The sequence below is a fragment of the Rhinolophus hipposideros genome, assembly GCF_964194185.1.
Source record: "Rhinolophus hipposideros genome assembly, chromosome: 12".
NCBI lineage: Eukaryota > Metazoa > Chordata > Mammalia > Chiroptera > Rhinolophidae > Rhinolophus > Rhinolophus hipposideros.
In genome coordinates this window covers 72,226,743-72,247,403 of record NC_138058.1, presented here as the reverse complement: position 1 = coordinate 72,247,403, position 20,661 = coordinate 72,226,743, and the positions used below count along the sequence as shown (strand labels likewise).

Genomic DNA, 20,661 nt, shown 5'->3' with positions numbered 1-20,661 from the left:
CCGCCGTTCGCCCCGCCCCCGGCCGTTCGCCCCGCCCCCCGCCGTTCGCCCCGCCCCGGCCGCTCGCCCCGCCCCCGGCCGCTCGCCCCGCCCCCGGCCGCTCGCCCCGCGCCCGGCGGCTGGCCCCGCCCCGGCCGTTCGCCCCGCCCCCGCCGTTCGCCCCGCCCCCGGCCGATCGCCCCGCCCCGGCCGTTCGCCCCGCCCCCCGCCGTTCGCCCCGCCCGAGGTCTGGCCGGCTCCGCCTCGGCCCTCGGGGTGATGGCGCTGTGCGAGACCGTGGGCTGCGGGAGCTCTCTGGTGTGGCCGCGCGTGTTGCTGTTCGGGGACTCCATCACCCAGGTACCGCCGCTCAGCCCCGTACTGTCCGCAGAGCCCGGCTCGGCCCTCACAAGGCCCGGTCTCGGGCGTCCTCGGCGACGCCCCCCCCCAGGGCCGCGGGCCTGGCCTCACCGCTGACTCCGCCTTCTCGCCCCACGCGGGACCCCGGCTTCCCCCTCCCGTCACGACGTTGTCGAGGCCGTTTCCCCCCGGCCCCCGAGGCGGGGTCGTTTCGGTGACGCCGGCAGCGACCTGGAAAGAGCGTCGTGCGTGGAGCGGACGCCCCCCGCGCCCCTTCACCCACCCGGCGGGCTCCCGTGTCCGTGGTTCGCGGCTTGGAGGCGACGGGGCGTGGCCTGCGGCGCGCGCACGGGCTGTGGTCTGGGCGGTTTACGGGCCGCGCCCGGGGACAGAGCCGGAGTCCGCCGCTCGTCGCTTTCCCTGGGGTTTGGAGGCCCCGTCGGGGTGGAGGCCACGTGTTTTACTTTCAGCGGCGTCCTTGTCCCGGGCACTTGTCCCGCCCCGCGTGCCGTGGTCGCTCGCGGCCCCAGTGCGCTTTGTGTCCCCGCAGGGCCACGGGCATCACGCCCCGCGGCCCCTCGTGCGGAGAACGCCGCACCCCGCTCCCGAGAACAAGGCCCAGCCGCACGTGGCGCCCATGCGTCTTTTGGAGCAGAAAGTAATACGAGACCCGGTGTTCTGCGCTCGCGTTACGTGTTTTGTGTCGCGTCGTGGTGTTACACGCGCTCGCAGACGCGGTCGCTCGCGGGGTCTCACTCCCAGGCACCCACGTGCGGTGGGACAGCGGGGTCTGCGGTAAGATGCCTCTGATGATGACACAGATCGTCTCTTCACCAAAGATCGTGTCAACCCACATCAAGGAAACATGTTTGCAAATTCGTTTTCTTGTGGGAAGGAGCACGTGTTAAAAATTACTTTCCCATGGTCTTTTCTTATTTTTATAGCACGCGGACGTACTGTCCTAAACCAGTTTTCTGTGTTCGTGCCAATAGTTGGTAACACTGTTTTCAGGCATTTGGGTGGTGAGGACTTTCCAAATTCCACGGGACGCACGTCAAACACTATCCCCGAGTTCTGTAATGTTGTCACTCTGTCAACTGCGGAAAGGGATACAGCGTGCACTTCATTTCCTAACTGAATACACAGTTGATCTGATCCCTCAGACATAGATTTCTTTTTTAAAGTAGCTTCTCTGGATAACAGTGACTTTAATACTAGGTTTCAATAAAATGGAGACAACTGACTCAAATCCGATTGATAGAGAAAATGACTTCTGCTTTCCAGAGTTGCTGAGGTGTGGTGACAGTAATCCCTAAAGTGACCACCTCTGAGCAAAGCAAGGGCAGCAGGCCAGGAAGTCAGGAAGAGAACAAAAGGGGAATTGCTGACCAAAATGTCCTTATTAAAATGTCCTAATTACACTATGGGCTTTTCTTTCTTCAGTTTTCGTTCCAGCAGGGTGGATGGGGAGCATCACTGGCTGACAAGCTGGTCAGGTGAGAACAGTTTCTAGATTGATACATGACTGTTGATTGATGGAAAATGTAATTGCATGTCAGGAGAAAAGAATGAATGGTCCAGTTTCAAACAGTAAGATACAGGGAGGGGGGAGGAGGAAAGGTAAGACTCAGGGTTCAGTAAAAAGAATTTTGCCACCATGTGAAATCAACCCCTAAAAGTTATGAAAAACATATTAGGGGGTTGAATCCAAAAAAAATTAAAAAGACAGCTTTTCACAATCCAAAGAAAAGTTCTTATTCAGTTATTACGGTGGGTATGGCTTAAATCATTAGTGAGGAGTTGAAAGAATATATTCTTAACCCAAAGTTGGATTCATTTTTGGATAGAGGTTTCCTCCCCCAATTCTATTTTTATAAAGTATATCAGAAATAGTGATGATTTGACGCTGGCCGGGTGACTGGCGTCACAGGCATCATCTGCTTTCACTGCCAAGGGACCAAACGATTTTAAGTCCACCCTCCTTTTGAAAAAAAATCGTATGTGTTTAAGAAGGAAAAAATGCCTGCTGATGAACTGGTTTAGACAAACACAATATAGTTACTAAAATTATTTAATCAAAGCAGTTGGTTGTTAATGATAATGAACGGTCAAAATAGGTTTGTCACTTGTAACTAATGTCCCACTCTGGTGGGGGACGTGAATAGTGGGGAGGCTCTGCATGCGTGGGGCAGGGTAGTCTCTGCCTTCTGATGGGAAGTCTCCACCTTCCTCTCAGTTTTGCCATAAACTTACGACTCTAAAAAAATTAGTAAGTCTATAAAAAAGTCTGAAAAATACTGTATGCACTTATCCCTCACTAAACTAACCATTGTTACATTTGAGTTCCAGCTTACAGGTGACTTTCTACCCAAGATACCTGTATTTGCTCAGATTAATATCTGTCTGCTGTAAACCCCATTTTAAAAGCACCCCACTATACCATGCATGAAATCACCATCTGCAGACTAAATCATAGCCCTTTTGTTCGTAATTATAACTTCTCATCGAGGATGGGTTTATTACCTCTATCTTGAAACAACTTAAGCAGCTTTACCCCTGGGCAGGATCAGAGAGGGCAGTATAAGCCCAGAGAGCACAGGCTCACCAAAGGATGGCTAGAGGACCGAAAAGTTTTTTCCAAAATTCACCTTCCTTTAAAATTTTTCATTTCAGAAAATGTGATGTTCTGAATCGTGGATTTTCAGGCTATAATACCCGATGGGCCAAAATTATCCTTCCAAGATTAATCACAAAAGGGAACATTTTGGACAACCCAGTAGCAGTTACAATTTTCTTTGGTGCCAATGACAGTGCATTGAAAGGTAAAGGCATTTTTGTATTTTCCTAGTTCACTTTAAATAATTTTTATGTTACAGCAAACTTAAATGTATATACTGTTTACTTATCTCCTAGTAGATAAAATTTTGCTGAATTTATGAGTTCACTGAGTACTTTTATATATTTCTTCTAGTTCAACTTATTTTCCGCATACCTGGGTTGTTAGAACTAAACTTGCAAACACTCCCGTATTTTCTTGAGCCCGGCTGTGCTGTGCTCAATGTCTGATTCTTTGCTCTTAAGTTGAGGTAGTTGGCGGCAGAGGGCTTAGACTGTACACTTTGCAGCATGAATCACACTGATGAAAAAGGAGCTCAGGCCCACAGCTCCTGGACCCAGACGAAGACTGGAATCCTGGGTGATGGTAAATGGGTTTGGAACAGGAAGCACGCCCCTCATGTGTTTTCGGAAGAACTGCTGCTGTGTTCTGAAGGGGACACATGTCAAACAAACTATAAAAATGACAGGAAAATATTTACAAAAACATGGCAGACGGTTAATGTCTTTAATGTAGAAATCAATAAGAAAAATATTCACTCCAATAGAAAAATGGGCAAAGACAGGAATAGATAATCAAAAAAGGAGAAATTTAACAACCAGTACGTAACAAGGAATTTTGGTTTTTTTGAGTCCAATACCGTAGGACAGCAGTTTTAAGCAGTAATTCATATAGCTGACAGGTGTGTAATAAGATGGACTCTTACATTTTTGGTGGGCAAGCTTATAGTTTGTCGGAAAGCTTTTTGGTGTTGTGCATCAAGAAACTTCCCTCATCTAGAAATCCTTAAGGAAATAACCAGGTGTATGTTCTTTATAATAGCAATAAAAAAAAAAAAAAAGAATGCTACATAGTAAGGAATTAGAAGCTTCAACTGTGGTCACTCTGACTAAATCTGTCGTTTTTTGAGGCCTATTTATGGAAACAGAAATGCTTGTCATATGTGAAAAAAGCACAATATGGTCATTTATCTTCAGTGTGATCCCAACTTTGTTCAAGTATACATATCTCCATGGAAAAGACTGGAAAGAAGTCCACCTAAGTGGCAGCAATGGTTTTCTGGGTGGTAGGATGAGGGACTTGGTTCTTCTGTGACTGCACGTAGTGTGGTCTGCACGTGGCCTGCAGGGGGCGCGGTAGAGCTGGTGGGAGCCCTTCGGGAAACTGCCGCGCAGCCCCACGAGCAGAGTCCCCAGGGCTTCCTTGGGGGCAGGCAGCCTGCTGCAAGGTGGACCCTGTTATCATCCTTGTTTGCCAGGTCAAGGGCGAAGCCAGGACAGAACCTGCAGGGCTCTTTCCTTACAAATTCCACCGAACAGCCCAGGGCCACAACTTTCAAGGGCAGTGTGTTTGACCAAGGCCCCTCTCTGTCCTTGGTGTAAGCAGTTCCCCGGCAGCATCATGAGCCACAGGCTATGTCACTTACACCTGCATTTGGGCTGAAGTACCCGTGTTCCTCCTGAACAGAGGAGAACCCCAAGCAGCACGTGCCCCTGGACGAGTACGTGGTGAATCTGAAGAGCATGGTGCGGTACCTGCAGGCCGTGGGCGTGCCCGCGGACAGGGTCATTCTCATCACGCCGCCCCCACTCTGCGAGGCTGCCTGGGAAAAGCAGTGCCTCATGCAAGGTAACCCCGAGCCCCACATCGGGCCTGGTCAGCCGGGAGGGCGGGGTGGGCGCTGCTGTCCAGCCTGTGGCCTCAAGCGCCCCGTATCCGGACAGGTCTGTTTTCAATCAACAGAAGTTAAACAGAAAACAGTACAGCGTCCATTGTGTCATAACTGAGAACTTGTCACTTGGGGTGGGGTGGGCCCTTTGGCCTGGCATTTGCTGCCTTGTTTTCCAAACTCCAAGGTGCCCACGGAGCCCCTGAATTTCCGGGCTGATGACTGAGCGAGCGTCTCAGAACAGCCATGAACTTGGTTGTCTGCATGGCGCTGAGGCTTGGGGAGCCTGTGCCTCTGGCCCTGGCGTCCACACGGGGTGTCTTCCTGACTGCAGCGGCGGGAGGTGCCTACTCCTGCTTGTTTGCCATCTGCGTGTGGCCCTTCCTCCACAGCGCCTCACCTCTCCTGATGCCCTTCTCCCCCCAGAACAAAGGCTCCTCTGCAGGCTCCCTGGCAGAGGTGCCCAAGTGCAAGGGTACTTGCGCCTCAATTGTGACTGAGCGACGGCATGCCGCGCTCGGGCACCCCAACACCAGGTTCCTGTCTTGTGACCACCGGAGGCGCTTCTGTCCCCACAAACTGATCCTCTTGCCACCTTTACGGGTGCTCAGGATACAGAAATAACTAGAAGCCAGTTCCTGCCTGTTGGGCTAGTGAGGGGGACAGTCGTGTAAATAAGTATTTGAAGCAACGCGGTAAGAGGCATAAGAGGTACTTATTCCTGAAGGTGTGTGGAAAGTAGGGAAGCAGAAAGCAGCTCTGCCCAGAAAGCTCCCCCAGGAGGTAAACAGGGAACGTTCCCCTGCAGGAGTGTATGAGGGGAGGAGGGAGAGTGACAGGCCCTGCTGTCGCCTAAGCGACGCTCCTAGAGGTGTCCTGCTAGTGTCCTGCCAGCGTCAGGGATGGCTCGTCCGGCAGTAAGTGCTGACGCAGGACACGTTCATGCTGGAGTGACCGAGGTGTGCAAGTTAGAGCTGTTCGTGCTGCTCAAATCGCAGGTCACAACCCCTTCGTGGCTCATGAAACCAAGTGAGTGACAACAATCTTTTTAATGGAATATGATAGAAAAATCAGTATCTAGAGCGCAGCGGGCATCGTTTTGTGCGACTTGCTTCATTTCTGTAGAGGTGAGTGAGTGTCCTGAGTGCTGGTAAAACACACCCCTGCTTTCCGCGGGCCATCAGGCCGGGTTGGGTGGTGCTTAACAGGTTAGCAGGTCAGCACCACCTGGACACTTGGCAGAAACGCAAAGTCTTGGACCACCCAGACCTACTGAGTCAGAAGTCGGGGTGGAGCCAGGACGTCTTCCAGCTGATTCCTATGTCCGCTTGTTGGAGAAGCACCACATTACATTGGGGGTTAGCAGACTGACACACGGCTACCACTGAAGTTGTGTGGGACAGCCGGGCCCCGTGCTTTCGGTTCTGTCTGGCTACTTTTGAGCACACTGGCAGGGTGGCATAGGTGCTCAGAGACCACATGCCCACCAAGCCTGACGTCTACTGTGCAGCCCTCTGCAGGGGAAATGTGCTGACCCACGTTAGCCCAAATGACCTGTGGTCCCTTCCAGCTTTTACCTTCTCTGGTGGCAAGTCTACACATGCCCACTCTTATTACATGTGAAAATTCAGGGGTCTCGGCACAGCATTCCTCTAGTGTGCACCCCTTACTCGCCACCAGCCCGGTGCCTTTCCTGCCTCTGGACCCCTCTCTGTTCAGTGTCCTCAGGAGGCAGTGCTGCCCGCTAAGGCCTCTCCTCCCCACTGCCCATGCTGGCCTGTCCTTCTGACTCCCCACACACCCCCACCCCCGGCCCAGGTCAAGTCCAGAAGTCCACGCCTGTCTCCTGGAACCGAGAAGCGGTCCATCCGGGTTACTAGAGCCTGTACCAGGACCAGACTTGGGTTTATCAGTTGCCTCCTGATTTTCTCTCTTCTCAAAAGGTTGCAAGTTAAATCGCCTGAAGTCAGTTGTTGGTGAGTACGCCCGAGCGTGCCTGCAAGTGGCCCAGGAATGTGGGACTGACGTGCTTGACCTGTGGACCTTGATGCAAAGGGACGGTCAGGTAGGGTGGCTTGCTCGGTCCTACTGGGGTGCGCAGATCCCACAGAAGTGCCCCAGCTGTGTGCGGCTCTGAGTAGGCAAGATAATTGTCCTTTCCACCAATTCAAGTTGAGGCAGAAAGAAGGAGAGGCCCTGGGACAGCTTGCACCCTCTTCGGCCTGGCTCCTTAGCTGCACGCAGCAGGGACCCTTGAACAGTTAGGAGTTAGCAGCACAGTGAGATGAGCAACAAATGGCTCATGTTTGAGAACATCTAGGCCAGGTTCTTTTGTAAGACTGGGGGGAGCGGTGGGGGGACATTTGTTGCCAGGCAAAACGATGAATGGAAGTAGAGTAATGTCAGCTAAACGTCGTAGTTTGCGATATAGTTCCAGTTATTTTGGGTTTAAAGCCAAAAGGCCCACTTACAGTAAAATAGGAAAGGTGCAAGGCCAATCCCCGTGCAGAATGGGACAGCCCTGCAGGAGCAGTCTGACCACTTCCGATACAGTGAAACATACGCTTACGCAGGACCCAGCGGTCTCACTCCTGGGTGTTTACACAAGTGACAACTGTGCGTCTTCCTCGGAAACCTTGACTAGCCTTGACCCTTTCGTGGGTTCCCAGGTCAGGAGCAGCCGAGCTCGGCTGAAGGGGACAGCAGCCAGAGTTCTGTTTCTGTCTGCGTTAAGCTTCCACCTGAGATGGGTGGGAAAAGTTGTGCAGCTGGAGAAAAGGAAATTGCAAACCATGGAGCCAGCTGCTCTTCCAGCCCTTTCCGCTTTAACACATTAAGATTCTAGAATGAGAGGGTCTTCCTTAGCGGTCCTCTCATCTAAAAGAGCAGCGATGAGAAAACAAAGGCCCAGGAAAAGTGCCACTAGAATTGGAATCCTAGTCTGTGAAAGGCTAACGAGGCTGGGGCAACTGAGCGGAGAGAAGACTCTTCCCAACAGAGAAAGGGCTCTAGTGGTCAGTGTTCCTGAGCTCGGTGTGCAGGGCCTGGACCCGTGTTCTAGCCTGGAGAAGAACACCAGATGGAAGAGTTCTGTCCACCTAATAACTGGCCCATCAAATTATCTCTGGGCCCTGAGCTCTAACACTCGATTTTGTGGTATAATGTGCCATACTCGCTCGTTAAGCCTCCTTAACCAGGTGACCTGGAAAGACACCTCAGCTCAGGTGCTTAGTGGTGTGAGGCTTTCTGAAGCTCCGTCTGTGATATGCATGTAACCTACGAAGAGCGTGTGAACACCTGCTACACAAAGCACGAGCTGCTGTCACCCTCCCAGGAGACTGCTGGTCGGGCTGGTGATATGCCGGTCGGGGCTACTCCTGGGGCACCAGGATTAGAAAAGTCACTAGCACACCTTTACCTGAGTCCTCTCTCCCCTTACAGGACTTTTCATCCTATTTGTCAGATGGATTACATTTATCACCAAAGGGAAATGAGGTTTTGTCCTCACATCTCTGGCCTTTGATAGAGAAGAAAGTCTCTTCCCTACCGTTGCTGCTCCCTTACTGGAGAGATGTAGCAGAAGCAAAGCCAGAACTCAGTCTTCTGGGAGACGGGGACCATTAGCCACAGATAAAATCCAGGCTGGCTGTTTACTTACAGCACAAGATGTCACCAGTGCCCAGAAATTCCCAGATAAGTGATCAAAGAAGATTATTTTCTCATGACCCTGCAACAAAAAAACACTGACGTCTGCTACCAAGCTTAATAAAAGCATTGTAATTTTTCAGAGAAGCTTTGTATCCAGCTGTGTTGTTTTGATACTTGACTGATGCAGGTGTCATCAGTGCCATAGCTACAGAATGCACCCTGAGCAGCTTGTTCCTTCTGTAAATGGAAAACAGGTAAACAGTTTTGTTTTTTAAAAAGTTATAGTTTTATAAAAAAGGTTTTCTTCCATTCTGCTGGGAACTGCTTCACTCATACACCCACACACCCCACTTATCAGATTCCAAAAGTGTAATTAAAATATAAGAATATGACTACTTAAAAGACAGCCAATACCACAAGGTACAAGTTCAAGTATTAGTGTAACAGGTATCTGCATAACAAACGTCCTTAGAAAGAAAGATACCATTTGTCACAGGTTTGGTTAATTGCCCTCAAAGTTTACCAGTTCTCATTTAAAACGTGTTGACTGGTTAGCACATTTCAGTTCTTACAGGGAAAAAGCTTTAACTATAATTTTAAGGAAATCAATTTTGCCAGAGGACTGACCCTTCACACAGTAACTGCACGCCGCCCAGAATCCTGAAGCACTAAAGCAGGAAGTAACGCAAATCCCCACTTTCAAGTCAATACAGAGGCTTCTTCAGAATCACTTGTATAGAAACAAAGCCCCAGGGAGGCACATTCCCAAATCGCCAGCATGTCCCACCCTCGCCCATTCAAAACTTGGCTAGAAACATCTACCTCAGGCTACTAGTGTTGAAGAAGAGTATGGTAACCTTATTTTGAAGTAGTTTCGGTTTGGTGAATAGTAAAGGTACTTACAAAACAAAACTGCCCAACAAATTAGGGCCCTGAAGAGTTGGCAGGATTCTGTAAATTCGACTGGCTACTACTTGTAACTCATGTAAACTGGATTGTTTTAATTCTAGAGCAGGGGTGTCCAAACTGCGGCCCACAATCCATTTTTTATTGGCCCGCAGCAAATTCCAAAAATATATTTAGTTTACTTAAATAAACCAGGTGAGGCAATGCGTACTTCACCTCGAGTGAGTGGCCCGGCTGTTTGTGTATTTTACCGCATATGGCCCTTGGTGAAAAACGTTGAAAAAAGTCTGGACACCTCTGTTCTAGAGAGTACTAACCTTAGAATTCTAAGAAACATTAACCTATGTTCTTCCTAAATTTAGATGTGTGATTCTCCCTGCTGCTGAAAGCTCTGGGTAACACCTAGGACCAGAACCCCCATTTTGGAGCTAATGTACAGCTTGGTTTTTATCTCCTCTGTCTTTACTTGAAGGCAAAAATAAATTGTGTGTGTTCCAGTTGTCCTCACGAGTAACTGCCAAATGCCTCCTCATATTCAGTGGATCATTACAGTGTATGAAAAAGAAAGAAAATTGATCATTTCCCTAATCAGTGCTATTATCAATATAAAAGGTTAATTTACAAAAATGTAAATATTTATAACCTAATCCAGCTATATTTTCTGCTTTTGCACCACAGGTTGAAGGAAATTTTTAAAGATCGAAAACACTAAAACCTGAAAGCCTCAAAATAAGCTAGACTCCCCTTACCTGTTCCCAAGGAAAGGGCCTGAGCACACAAGTGTGACGCATTGGGAGGGGTCCAAACACGGCCAGCATGTGCTGGAAAGTCACCTTGTTTCTCCCAAATCTTCACAAAATACATGCAGTGATTTTAGGTCAAATCTGTGACAATATTTTGCACACTTAAGTCAAAGAGCTCAGAACGTAAGTCCCTAAACTAGCACTCTGTTTCTTTGCTGTCCACACGATTCTGCCGCTGCAGCTTAAACGAGGAGGCCTTTTCGCTCCTCGTGACTGGGTGGTCGGTGAGGTCCTCAAAGGACTTGGCGGCGGCGCTGCTGCTCGGGAAAGGGTCCTTCTCGAAGCCGTCCTCGTCCATGTGCGAGTCCATGCTGGGGTCTTCCTGGATGGTGTCCATGCGCTGGTGGTCCAGTTTCGGAGCCACAGGCATGATGGGGGCAGGCTGCAGGCGGCCTGGGGTCTGGGGCCCGGGAAAGGGCTTGATGATGCGAACTGACGCTGAGTCCATGCTGCTGAGCATCTCGACGTTCTGGAAAGACGGGAGTGAGAGGTGGATGACACGTCCTACAGCTCCAACGTGACCCACCAAACGGCCTCGCACTGTTGGTGCCGTGATACCTCACACTAAGCACTAGGTGAGGCTCTCAACTCAGAAATGACTCCGGAAGTTAGCTTTCAAATGTCCCGACAACGTGCCATTTGAAGACCCAAAAGAGAACTCGTAAAAAATAACTATCAAGATCCCAAACAGGAAAAGATCTCACAATATTAACTACGTCGGTGAACAGCTCAGTCCCTCACGGTTACACCTCCACCCACTGTCACTGTGGCGACTTCAACATCCAACCTAGATCGTTCCTGCTGCGACATGGCCTCCACCCACCAAAGGAGGCGCAGCTGGGGACCCAACTGAAGGCTGCGCTCAGCAGGGGCCCACAGTGTAACCCAGAATGCCCGCCTCCCCCCCCCCCCCCCCCGGGGCGTACTTACACTGGGGTGAAACAGAGACAGGGACTCATACTGCTTGTCCAATTTCTTATCCTAGAGAGAAAAGAAGCAGGGAAAAGGTCATTCCCACAAACAAAATTCAGTTAAATGCCTTTGCTTATTGGCTCATGTTAATACTGAGTGAAGAACTTAGGACTTGAGTGGGAGAAAGTGCTCGAGGGTTCAAGAGATGAAAATGAATTTTACATAAACAGTTCTGCCACCAGCTCAGAAGTTTCCTTTGTGCTTGAAGGACACACATTTCTCAGTGTTAAGTAAGGCAGGCTTCAGTGCTACTTTCCAATCTCCCAGGGGCAGGAGGGTAAAGGGCATCTCCCAGTGTCCAGTGGTCAGACCTGGATCCCTGTCCAGTCCCTGCCTGTGCCAGGCTCTGCTGGCCTCGGGGCCACTGGTGGAAGGCTACGGGGGTGGTGCTGTCACTTGGCTCTGGCCTCAGACTTGGGCTGAGAATCCACCACATCTGAATCCTCTTGGCTGTTGCCAGAGTTTCTGTGGCCAAAACTTGAAGGAACTGGGCCTCAGAACCGACATCCTACTTCCGCAGAAGGCTGCACACAGATATCCTACTTCTGCAGATGGGTGCACACACGTTCCTGCCCCTGCCCCCAGCCCATGCCTGTGGCTGACACTAACATGACAATGGGCACCAGGCAAGGGGCTCAGGCCGTGAGTCTAGGCCTGGCTTTGAGTCTGGCTGCCCTCCACGTATTCTGTAGTCAGAAAACAAGCCATCACCCTCACTCCTGTGAGCAGCTTTGTTGGGAAACCAGTGGTCAGGCCTCGCGGTTCCTGGTAACATAATAGGTTCCACTTCCAAGTATCCCCACAATGGATGACACTGTCACCCATCTGTCAAAGCTTCCACCACCTCAGCTTTGCTTTAGCAGAACTGCTCGCTCCCTTGAGATTTCCCCCCATGCCCATCATGCTCACCACCCTGGGGAAGAGCTGTCCAGTGAGACAGCGCAGGCAAGAGAGGTGGGGCAATAAACACTCGTCCTGGAATTTTCCAAGCGCTCAGATGAGGGCCATTGCCAGACTGCCAGAGTAAAGTCTGGAAGCCTGGGTCTGATTTCCTTGTCTCTACATCAGACAAGCAAGGCATTTCCACAGAGAAGTAAGGCAAATGGATTTGTAAGAAGAATTCTGAAAAAGCCCCAAGTTCCTCAAAGCCTAATTCAGTTTGTTACTGGTTACTCATTTCGAATGAAAATAAGAAAGACAAATTGTGTTCGCAGCCGCCGCCGCGCCGCCGTCGCTCTCTAACGCCAGCGCCGCCTCTAGCTCGCCGAGCTCCAGCCGAAGGAGAAGGGGGGTAAGTAAGGAGGTCTCTGTACCATGGCTCGTACAAAGCAGACTGCCCGCAAATCTACCGGTGGTAAAGCCCCCAGGAAGCAGCTGGCTACAAAAGCCGCTCGCAAGAGTGCGCCCTCTACTGGAGGGGTGAAGAAACCTCATCGTTACAGGCCTGGTACCGTGGCACTCCGTGAAATTAGACGTTATCAGAAGTCCACTGAACTTCTGATTCGCAAACTTCCCTTCCAGCGTCTGGTGCGAGAAATTGCTCAGGACTTCAAAACAGATCTGCGCTTTCAGAGTGCAGCTATTGGTGCTTTGCAGGAGGCAAGTGAGGCCTATCTGGTTGGCCTTTTTGAAGATACCAACCTGTGTGCTATCCATGCCAAACGTGTAACAATTATGCCAAAAGACATCCAGCTAGCACGCCGCATACGTGGAGAACGTGCTTAAGAATCCACTATGATGGGAAACATTTCATTCTTTAAAAAAAAAAAAAAATTTCTCTTCTTCCTGTTATTGGTAGTTCTGAATGTTAGTTTTTTTTTTTTCCATGGGGTCAAAAGGTACCTAAGTATATAATTGCAAGTGGAAAAATAGGGGACAGAAATCAGGTATTGGCAGTTTTTCCATTTTCATTTGTGTGTGAATTTTTAATATAAATGCGGGGACAAAGCATTAATGCAAGTCAAAAGTTTCAGTGAACAAGTTTCAGCAGTTCAACTTTATAACAATTATAAATAAACCTGTTAAATTTTTCTGGACAATGCCAGCATTTGGATTTTTTTAAAACAAGTAAATTTCTTATTGATGGCAACTAAATGGTGTTTGTAGCATTTTTATCATACAGTAGATTCCATCCATTCGCTATACTTTTCTAACTGAGTTGTCCTACATGCAAGTACATGTTTTTAATGTTGTCTGTCTTCTGTGCTGTTCCTGTAAGTTTGCTATTAAAATACATTAAACTTAAAAAAAAAAAAAAAAAAGAAAATAAGAAAGACAGCTCACTCTTATTAGCTGGAAGGGTCTGATAAGACCACGAATTTGTGTGGCACAGGTGCCATCTGAGGAACACTAACGTTTGCTGTCATTAGGTTGGTGCAAAAGCAATTGCGGTTTAACAGGTTAAAAATTGCAAAAACTGCAATTACTTTTGTACCAACCTAATATAACCAAGTCAGCCTGCAAATGCTCCTGCCAGGAACTTCACTCACCAGAGGTCCCAGACAAATCCAAATCCAGCCCGCCTCTCCTGTGCTTAGCACAAAATTCCCAGAAACTACACCTGAGAAGCCAACATCCACACACAAAAAGTGTCATTCTTTTAAGAGACTATCAGCTAAGCTCCTAATACGACATGCTTTCCTAGGGACGACACCAAAAAAATGTCATTAGAAACACCAGGTCAGATTTTGTTAAGAACAAATTTATCTTTTCCATAAATTATATAGTTGGAGTTGCTCAAAATTTTAAGCATATGTTTCGTTACTTAAAAATGGTGACTTACCACGCAATGGACAAGAATGCTGAAAGGAATCCAAAATATCAAGGAGAAAACCAGGACGGAACCGACGATGTTGTCAGCTAAAAACTTCCCTGTGAACAATTTCAAAGAGTGAATGTCTTGAACAAAACTCTTTACAAATCTCTTAGAATATTATCAATGTGACAAATGCCGCACGCAGACTGGCTAGAAACTCCTACTGACCCGGTACAGAAAGGAGTATCTCTGTGCCACCTCTGTGACCTGACCACCTCCCCACACCACGGGTCTTTCCAGAAATAACCCTAACACGCAGGTTACAGAGTATTCAACACAGTGCCTAGAGAAACTGAATGGAGTAATCGCAGAGTATAATAGTAGCTGGCAATGATGCTTTATGAAGACACTGGTGCCATCTGGGGATTTTTGTGACTAAACTCTACATTATGGCCCTCGAGGACGTAACAGATTTTACAGAAACAAGGACGTGAGGCCCATTTTTACATAGCTAATTCTTCCATCAAACAGGATTCAGATTTACAATCTATGGGACCAAACCACACTTACGCTATTACGTGCCCATTTTTTAGTAAGAAAGAAGCCAATACTTTGACTACCGTAAGTACAGACTTCCCTGGTCTGAAAATCTACATCCACTCTACATGGGCAGATCTATAGGTCCGTCTGTTTTGAAACAAAAGCAGTGGATATTTCCATTTCCTACTGCAGGATTAGAGCATATGCGTCTGAAGCAACACTTTTCAAATGTCATTCCGGAAATCAGCTCGATTCTAAGCAGAAGCCACCTAGGGAATCACCTACCAAAAGTATTGATGCTCAGCTGGTCGATGAAATCCCAAAATCGCTCGATGACATCCTGGACCCGTTTCTCACATTTGCCCTATGAACAGAAAACACACAGCATTACCCCAAAGGAAATACACTCAGAAGCAACATAGCTTTATAAAAATAACACATGGGTCCGGCCCGGTGGCTCAGGCAGTTGAAGTTCCGTGCTCCTAACTCCAAAGGCTGCTGGTTCTATTCCCACATGGGCCAGTGGGCTCTCAACCACAAGGTTGCCAGTTCCTCGACTCCCGCAAGGGATGGTGGGCAGCGCCCCATGCAACTAAGATTGAACACAGCACCTTGAGCTGAGCTGCCACTGAGTTCCAGGATGGCTCAGTTGGTTGGAGCGCATCCTCTCAACCACAAGGTTGCCGGTTCGACTCCCGGTCATGCTCCACGTGATTGTTACAGAAAAAAGCTGTATATAAATACTTACATTCATGTCACAAAATCCTACTGTACAGGGCTTCCCTTTCCTCAAAAACAAGTTCTTCTGTTCGGCGTCGACGTAGGGCACACACCGGCCCGAGGGATCCCTGCAGCACACCTTGCACGAGTTGTCAGTCTCTGAAATGGAGCGTGACCGACAGCTGGAGTTTGCTCAGACATCGCTCTCCCCCTCCCCTTTTATCCCCCTCCCTGCTCCCCAGGGGGAAGGAGTCACACTGATTTTGTTATTTCACAAGCTAATACTGTCCATATTTCACCCCTCGATCCTGAGTGAGCGAGGCCATAGGCAAAAACTATTTACACAGAAGCATTTCCTTCAGCAGGGTCAAAGCCCAGTTATTCTCCTTTAAACCTTTCGTGACGCTGACTGTTTCCCTTTGTCTCCGTGTTACCACCCTGCTGCCGTCACCCATGGCCTGTCAGTGTCAAGGACACCTGGAAAGCTAGGGCTCCAGCTGGAGCCAATACCGCAGGGACAGAGGACAGAACTGTAGCCCACAGGTGTGGGTCTGCGTGACCCGTGTGCCAGGAGCACCATGGCCCGAGCAGGATGACTTGCTCCATGGAGGGGGAGGCCAGCCTCTGACGTGTGGCGAACAGGAACAACTGGGCATCAGCTACGCCACTGGCGCCCACATGACAGTAGTCAGCTGGCCTGTGCCTCAGGGCGGTCTTCACCTCAGCCAGGGCGAGAGTCCATGTTTATTTACACTGAGAGGGCAAATCAGAACCAACCAGAACACCCAAAGAGGAAAACCACTTTACAGGGAAAACCAGCCTCACTGCACATTCATTTACCAAGCATTTCTTGGGCATTTACTATGGCTGTCCAGAGCGCCCTGAGCCCCTGGCACTCACCCAGGAAATTATTTCTGTGGCATCTAATGTGTTACCGTCTTTATTTTCATGTTATTCCACCCGGAAGAGCTACTGATTCCGTGGTAGGGGACGCTGAGTTCCCAAGCCAGTGGTTCTGACTTCTGGGTTTTTCATTCTGAAGCAACAAACTTCTCTGAGGCGAGGCCGTAAACCCAGAGCCCAGTCGGTCCCTGAGGTCCGTCCAGGTCAGACAGCCCCAGAATCAGCTCTCCACAGTGAAGTCTAAAAGAAGCTTCACAGTTCCATGACAGTGGGACCCAGGCAGCCCAGCTGCTTTCCTGGCGAGAATGACACGGGGGAGGCCGGGCCTCCACCCACCTACTCACTCTAACAAACTGCCCTCCGGCCCACCTCACGCACACCCGCCCGCCTGCACATGGTCTGCAAACGTGGTGGAAGGAAGACTGACGGGGCGGCCTGCATGGAGGCCGGGGCGGTCTCCACACACTGTCCCGACCAGCTGTGAGCAGCTGGCCTTGCCGGGCGCCCGAGGCCAGGCCCAGGGCCAGGGCTCAGCAGACGCAGGCTGCAGGACCCGGGCAGGGCAAGCGCTCACCGTTGCACGCACAGGACTCCAGCTGCTGCTCCCTCTCACAGAAGGGCACGCACTTCCCATCTTTACACTTGCCCAGGTCCAAGCACACCGTGTCGTCCTCAGCGTTTCCAGGAGGGGGGCACTCGCTGCTGTTACCTGGAAGCACACAACACGCACACATGCGCCTGAGTCACGGCCCCTGTTCTGCAGGGCAGGGCAGGTCCCAGTGGGCAACTGGCCGGCAGGGAGTCCCAGGTGACGCACAGAGGGGAACAACCAGACAACACGCGCCGAGTGCGGGGCTGCGTGCCAAGCTCCCAAGTGCCTACTCAGTCTCCATGGCCTCACCTCAGTCACTCAAAAGCATCTTCCATGTATTCTGCTTCTACCTTTTACTGTGGCGTAACACACACGTAAAACTATACACGTACCATTATCACTGATGAGACCAACACCGAGTGCCTCCGCTCCTTCGACAGCACGAACTCGCCTGGCGGCTGACCACAGCTGCTGGCCTGGCCTGGCCCTCCGACCTCGCGCGCCCGACGCTCCGGAACCCACATGCTACAATGGCTGCCTTCAATTTCTTCACCCCTCCAAGGTCCTTCTTACCTCCTCACCTCAGCATATGCCATCCTTCTCCAGGAATGCTCGTTTCCATTTTCTGGCGGCTTGGCTAGCTTTTCTCACCTTTAGTCTCACAGACCTCCTGAGACCTCCCTGAGGACCCTACCTCGGGTGGCGACCCCTCACCCATCACACGCCATCACTATACACTACTTCTCTCCTTCCGGCACGGTTGCCAGTCACAGCTGTTTGATTACCTACAGTTCTTTCCTGTCTCCCCTCCGCCAGACCGGTACACTCCCTGGGGTCACAGATGACCTATTAATGACCCAACTTGCGTCCAACCCCATCACAGTGTACATACACCAAAGATGTCTCTTGAATGAATCAGTGAGTCTAAGGACAAAGAAACATCATCAAAGGATGTTAAACTTGGGAGAGAGGATGGAATGAGTGACTCATTCTGGAAAATGAGTGGCACCAGCAGTTAAAAAAGTCAACACAACAAGGGAAGAGAAAAACTGCATGAAAACAATCGACTGTGCCCAGAGCTCTGGAGGCCTGCCGTTCAACTGAGGAATGGAACCAATAGAAACTTCGGTGGCTGGCCTGGTGGCTCAGGTGGTTGGAGCGTGTTCCTAATGCCGAGGTCGCTGGCTCGATTCCCACGTGGGCCAGTGAGCTGCGCCCTCTGCAGCTAAGATTATGAACAACAGCTCTCCCTGGAGCTGGGCTGCCGTGAGCAGCCAGAGGTCGGCGTGGGCTGCCGTGTGCTGCCCTGAGTGGCGGGCAGCCATCGTAAGCGGCCGGCAGCCAGAGAGAGCTGCCATAAGTGGCTGACCGACGATTGGCGGCCGACTGCCTCAGCCAGGGGCGTTGGAAGGGAGGAGAGAAGCGCAAGGCTCATAATACCAGCATGGGCCAGGGAGCTGTGTCCTGCACTACTAGACTGAGAATCAACAGCTTGAACCGGAGGGGGGGCGGAAGAAGGGGAAAAGAAAAAAAGAAAGAATTCCAACTTCAAGGTCAGTGGAGCAGTGACACAAAACTTAAAGAAATCTGCCCTATTTCAAGCAACATCTGCCTTTTGTTAAGTACCTACTATATATTCCTTGACACTTCACAATTGCCTCTGGTCTTCTACAACCCTTTCTGGTGCTGGGCAGTCACTGTGTCAACAAGACAGTCACTTAACAAACCTGCTCCTACTGAAAGCAAGCTCCATGTTCGGGGAAGGCTTGTGTTAGAGCCTCTGTATTGTCCTTGTATTTCCAGTTAGGATGCTGCCCTCAACAGATACAGAAAAAGGCTGGATGGGTATCTGCCAAACCTCTGCTCTGAAAAGACTAAAAGTATGAGACACGTGGGAAAACCATTAAAAACAGTGTCACATTTAACGCGGTTCTCAAAGTTTAGCCGCAGATGGTCCAGGAAATGCTGTGACACAGATCACCGGGCCCTGTCCCCAGAGGTGCTGGTGCGGCGGGCCCAGGGAAGGGACCAAGAATTTCCATTTCGAACAAGATCCCATTCCTAACACGACACTGATCTCCTGGCTCCTTACAATGAGTTCACTCTCTGCTATTTACACTGAAAGGGACAAAAGGCTGCTGACAAAACACTTTTTTTCAAAGTGTTTTACTTGTGCTTATTTTTTTAAAAAAATCTTTCTGAACCTGTTTTATTATTACAGTAAATACTGACACACTGAGCACAGCTAGAATATGCTTTTTAAAGCTTGCCTGAGATATTCTGGTTCATGATGGTTCTCCAACTAATGTGATGCCGACAGATCTCAGAATGTAAAAATCACTAGTAACATTTTATAAAATGCACACTTAAAAGCCAAAGGGAAAACCAAAAGGAGATAGCACTTCCGGCCCACTAATGGCTACAATTAAAAAGACAATAACAAGTGTCGAGAGGATGCTGAGAAATTGCAACCCTCATACACTGCTGGTGTGAATGTTAAAATGGTGCAGCCACTTTGGAGAACAGCCTGGTGGGTCCTCAGAAGATTAAACAGAGTTACCATATGCCCCAGAGATTCTATTCCTGGGTACACACAGAAGGAATGGAAATGTGTCCACACAAAAACCTGCACACAAATATTTACAGCAATATTATTCATGACAGCAAAAAAGTGAAAGAATCTAAAAATCCATCAATTGATGAATAAAACAAAACGTGGCATATATCCACACAATGGAATGTTATCAGCAACAAAAACAAATGAAGCATTGATTCATACAACAACACTGATGAACCTTGAAACATTATTCTGAGTGAAAGCCAGACACAAAAGGCCAAGTACCACTTGATTGATTCCATTTATGCAAAATGTCAGAAGAGGCGAATCCACAGACAGAAAGTAGGTGAGTGGTTGTCTGTGGCTAGGGATGAGGAGACCTTGAGTAGCGCCTAAAGGGTAAGGGGTTTCTTTCTGAGGTGATCAAAATGATCTAAAATTAATTGTGGTGCTGGTTGCACAGATATGAATATATTAAAAACCACTGAACTGTACACTTTAAATGGATGAATGCTATGGTGTATTAATCATATCTCAATAAAGCTATTACAGAAATCCAACCAACCAAAAGATAAAGTTATAAAAATATGAGAATGGGATCAATATAACAGACAAATAGGACCAAAAAACCCTCAGGTAGAAAACTGAATATTAAATAAAACAACTGAAGTCCAAAAAGACCACAAGGATCAAAAAGGAACATTACACAGTGATAAAGGAATAGCAGATGAAGAAGGTGTGAGAATATGTCCAATTATGTACCTAATAGCATAGTTCTGAAATTTTTAAAGGAACTGACAGGTCTGCAGAAGATATGGGTAGTTTAAAGCTTAGATCAAGATGGATTAAAGTCCTAATGTGAAAGGTAAAATTGTGAAGCTAATAGAAGAACCTGTGAAAAATATCTTTGCAACCGTCCACAATTCAAAAAAAATAAACAATACATATAAGAACATGACAGATTTGATTACATTAAAATTTAAGATTTCTGCTCCAAGGACAATAGACAGGAGGAAGGCATACACAATGTTTTTAAACCCAACGGATTATTACACAAAAATTCCTCTAAATCAACAGCAAAAGGACATGAAACCCAATTTTTAAAAATGGACCAAATATATATGAACTGGCTATTCACAAAAGGAGAAATCTGAATGGCTAATATAAAGAGATCCTCAAGATAAAAGTAAGGATGAGAAATCATTTTACAAACATCAGATTGGGAAAGAATAAGACAGCGTTGGCGAGGACGTCGGGACTGATGGTGATGTCCTGACACTGGCCCGTCAGTACTGCTGTGCCCTCGTGACGGGGCGATCCCACTCCTCCGGGCACCCGGGAAACTCTCACAGCCCCGGAGGACGTGTGGGCATGTTGCTGTATCAAGCAGATGAAGGCAAGCCAAGCAGCTAGCGCTTGGA

At 49.0% G+C, this 20,661-nt stretch overlaps 3 protein-coding genes across 5 annotated transcripts in view; 2 read left to right on the top strand and 1 right to left on the bottom strand.

Moving 5' to 3' along the window:
- The first annotated feature begins 220 nt into the window (after nt 1–220).
- On the top strand, nt 221–9,901 carry IAH1 (isoamyl acetate hydrolyzing esterase 1 (putative)). Its single transcript, XM_081068718.1, has 6 exons — nt 221–339; nt 1,783–1,835; nt 3,013–3,161; nt 4,643–4,804; nt 6,788–6,909; nt 8,286–9,901. The coding sequence occupies exons 1-6, from the start codon at nt 259–261 to the stop codon at nt 8,466–8,468; spliced, it is 750 nt and encodes a 249-aa protein (XP_080924844.1). The 5' UTR covers nt 221–258; the 3' UTR covers nt 8,469–9,901.
- Nucleotides 8,606–20,661, bottom strand: part of ADAM17 (ADAM metallopeptidase domain 17) — a 43,919-nt gene continuing 31,863 nt past the window's right edge. For 2 of the 3 annotated variants that reach the window (XM_081068716.1, XM_081068717.1), the window contains 6 exons: nt 16,666–16,800; nt 15,217–15,347; nt 14,754–14,832; nt 13,956–14,044; nt 11,132–11,182; nt 8,766–10,670 (listed from right to left, as the gene is read on the bottom strand). In XM_081068716.1, coding sequence (XP_080924842.1) covers nt 10,338–10,670; nt 11,132–11,182; nt 13,956–14,044; nt 14,754–14,832; nt 15,217–15,347; nt 16,666–16,800 — 818 coding nt within the window. In that variant the 3' untranslated portion in view covers nt 8,766–10,337. Of the gene's footprint in view, nt 8,730–8,765; nt 10,671–11,131; nt 11,183–13,955; nt 14,045–14,753; nt 14,833–15,216; nt 15,348–16,665; nt 16,801–20,661 lie in introns of those variants that run through there. The other variant, XR_013994634.1, reaches the window with a different exon arrangement.
- LOC308505905 (histone H3.3A) lies at nt 12,380–13,005 on the top strand. Its single transcript, XM_081068719.1, has one exon. It carries the CDS (start codon nt 12,488–12,490, stop codon nt 12,896–12,898), a length of 411 nt encoding a protein of 136 aa, XP_080924845.1. The 5' UTR covers nt 12,380–12,487; the 3' UTR covers nt 12,899–13,005.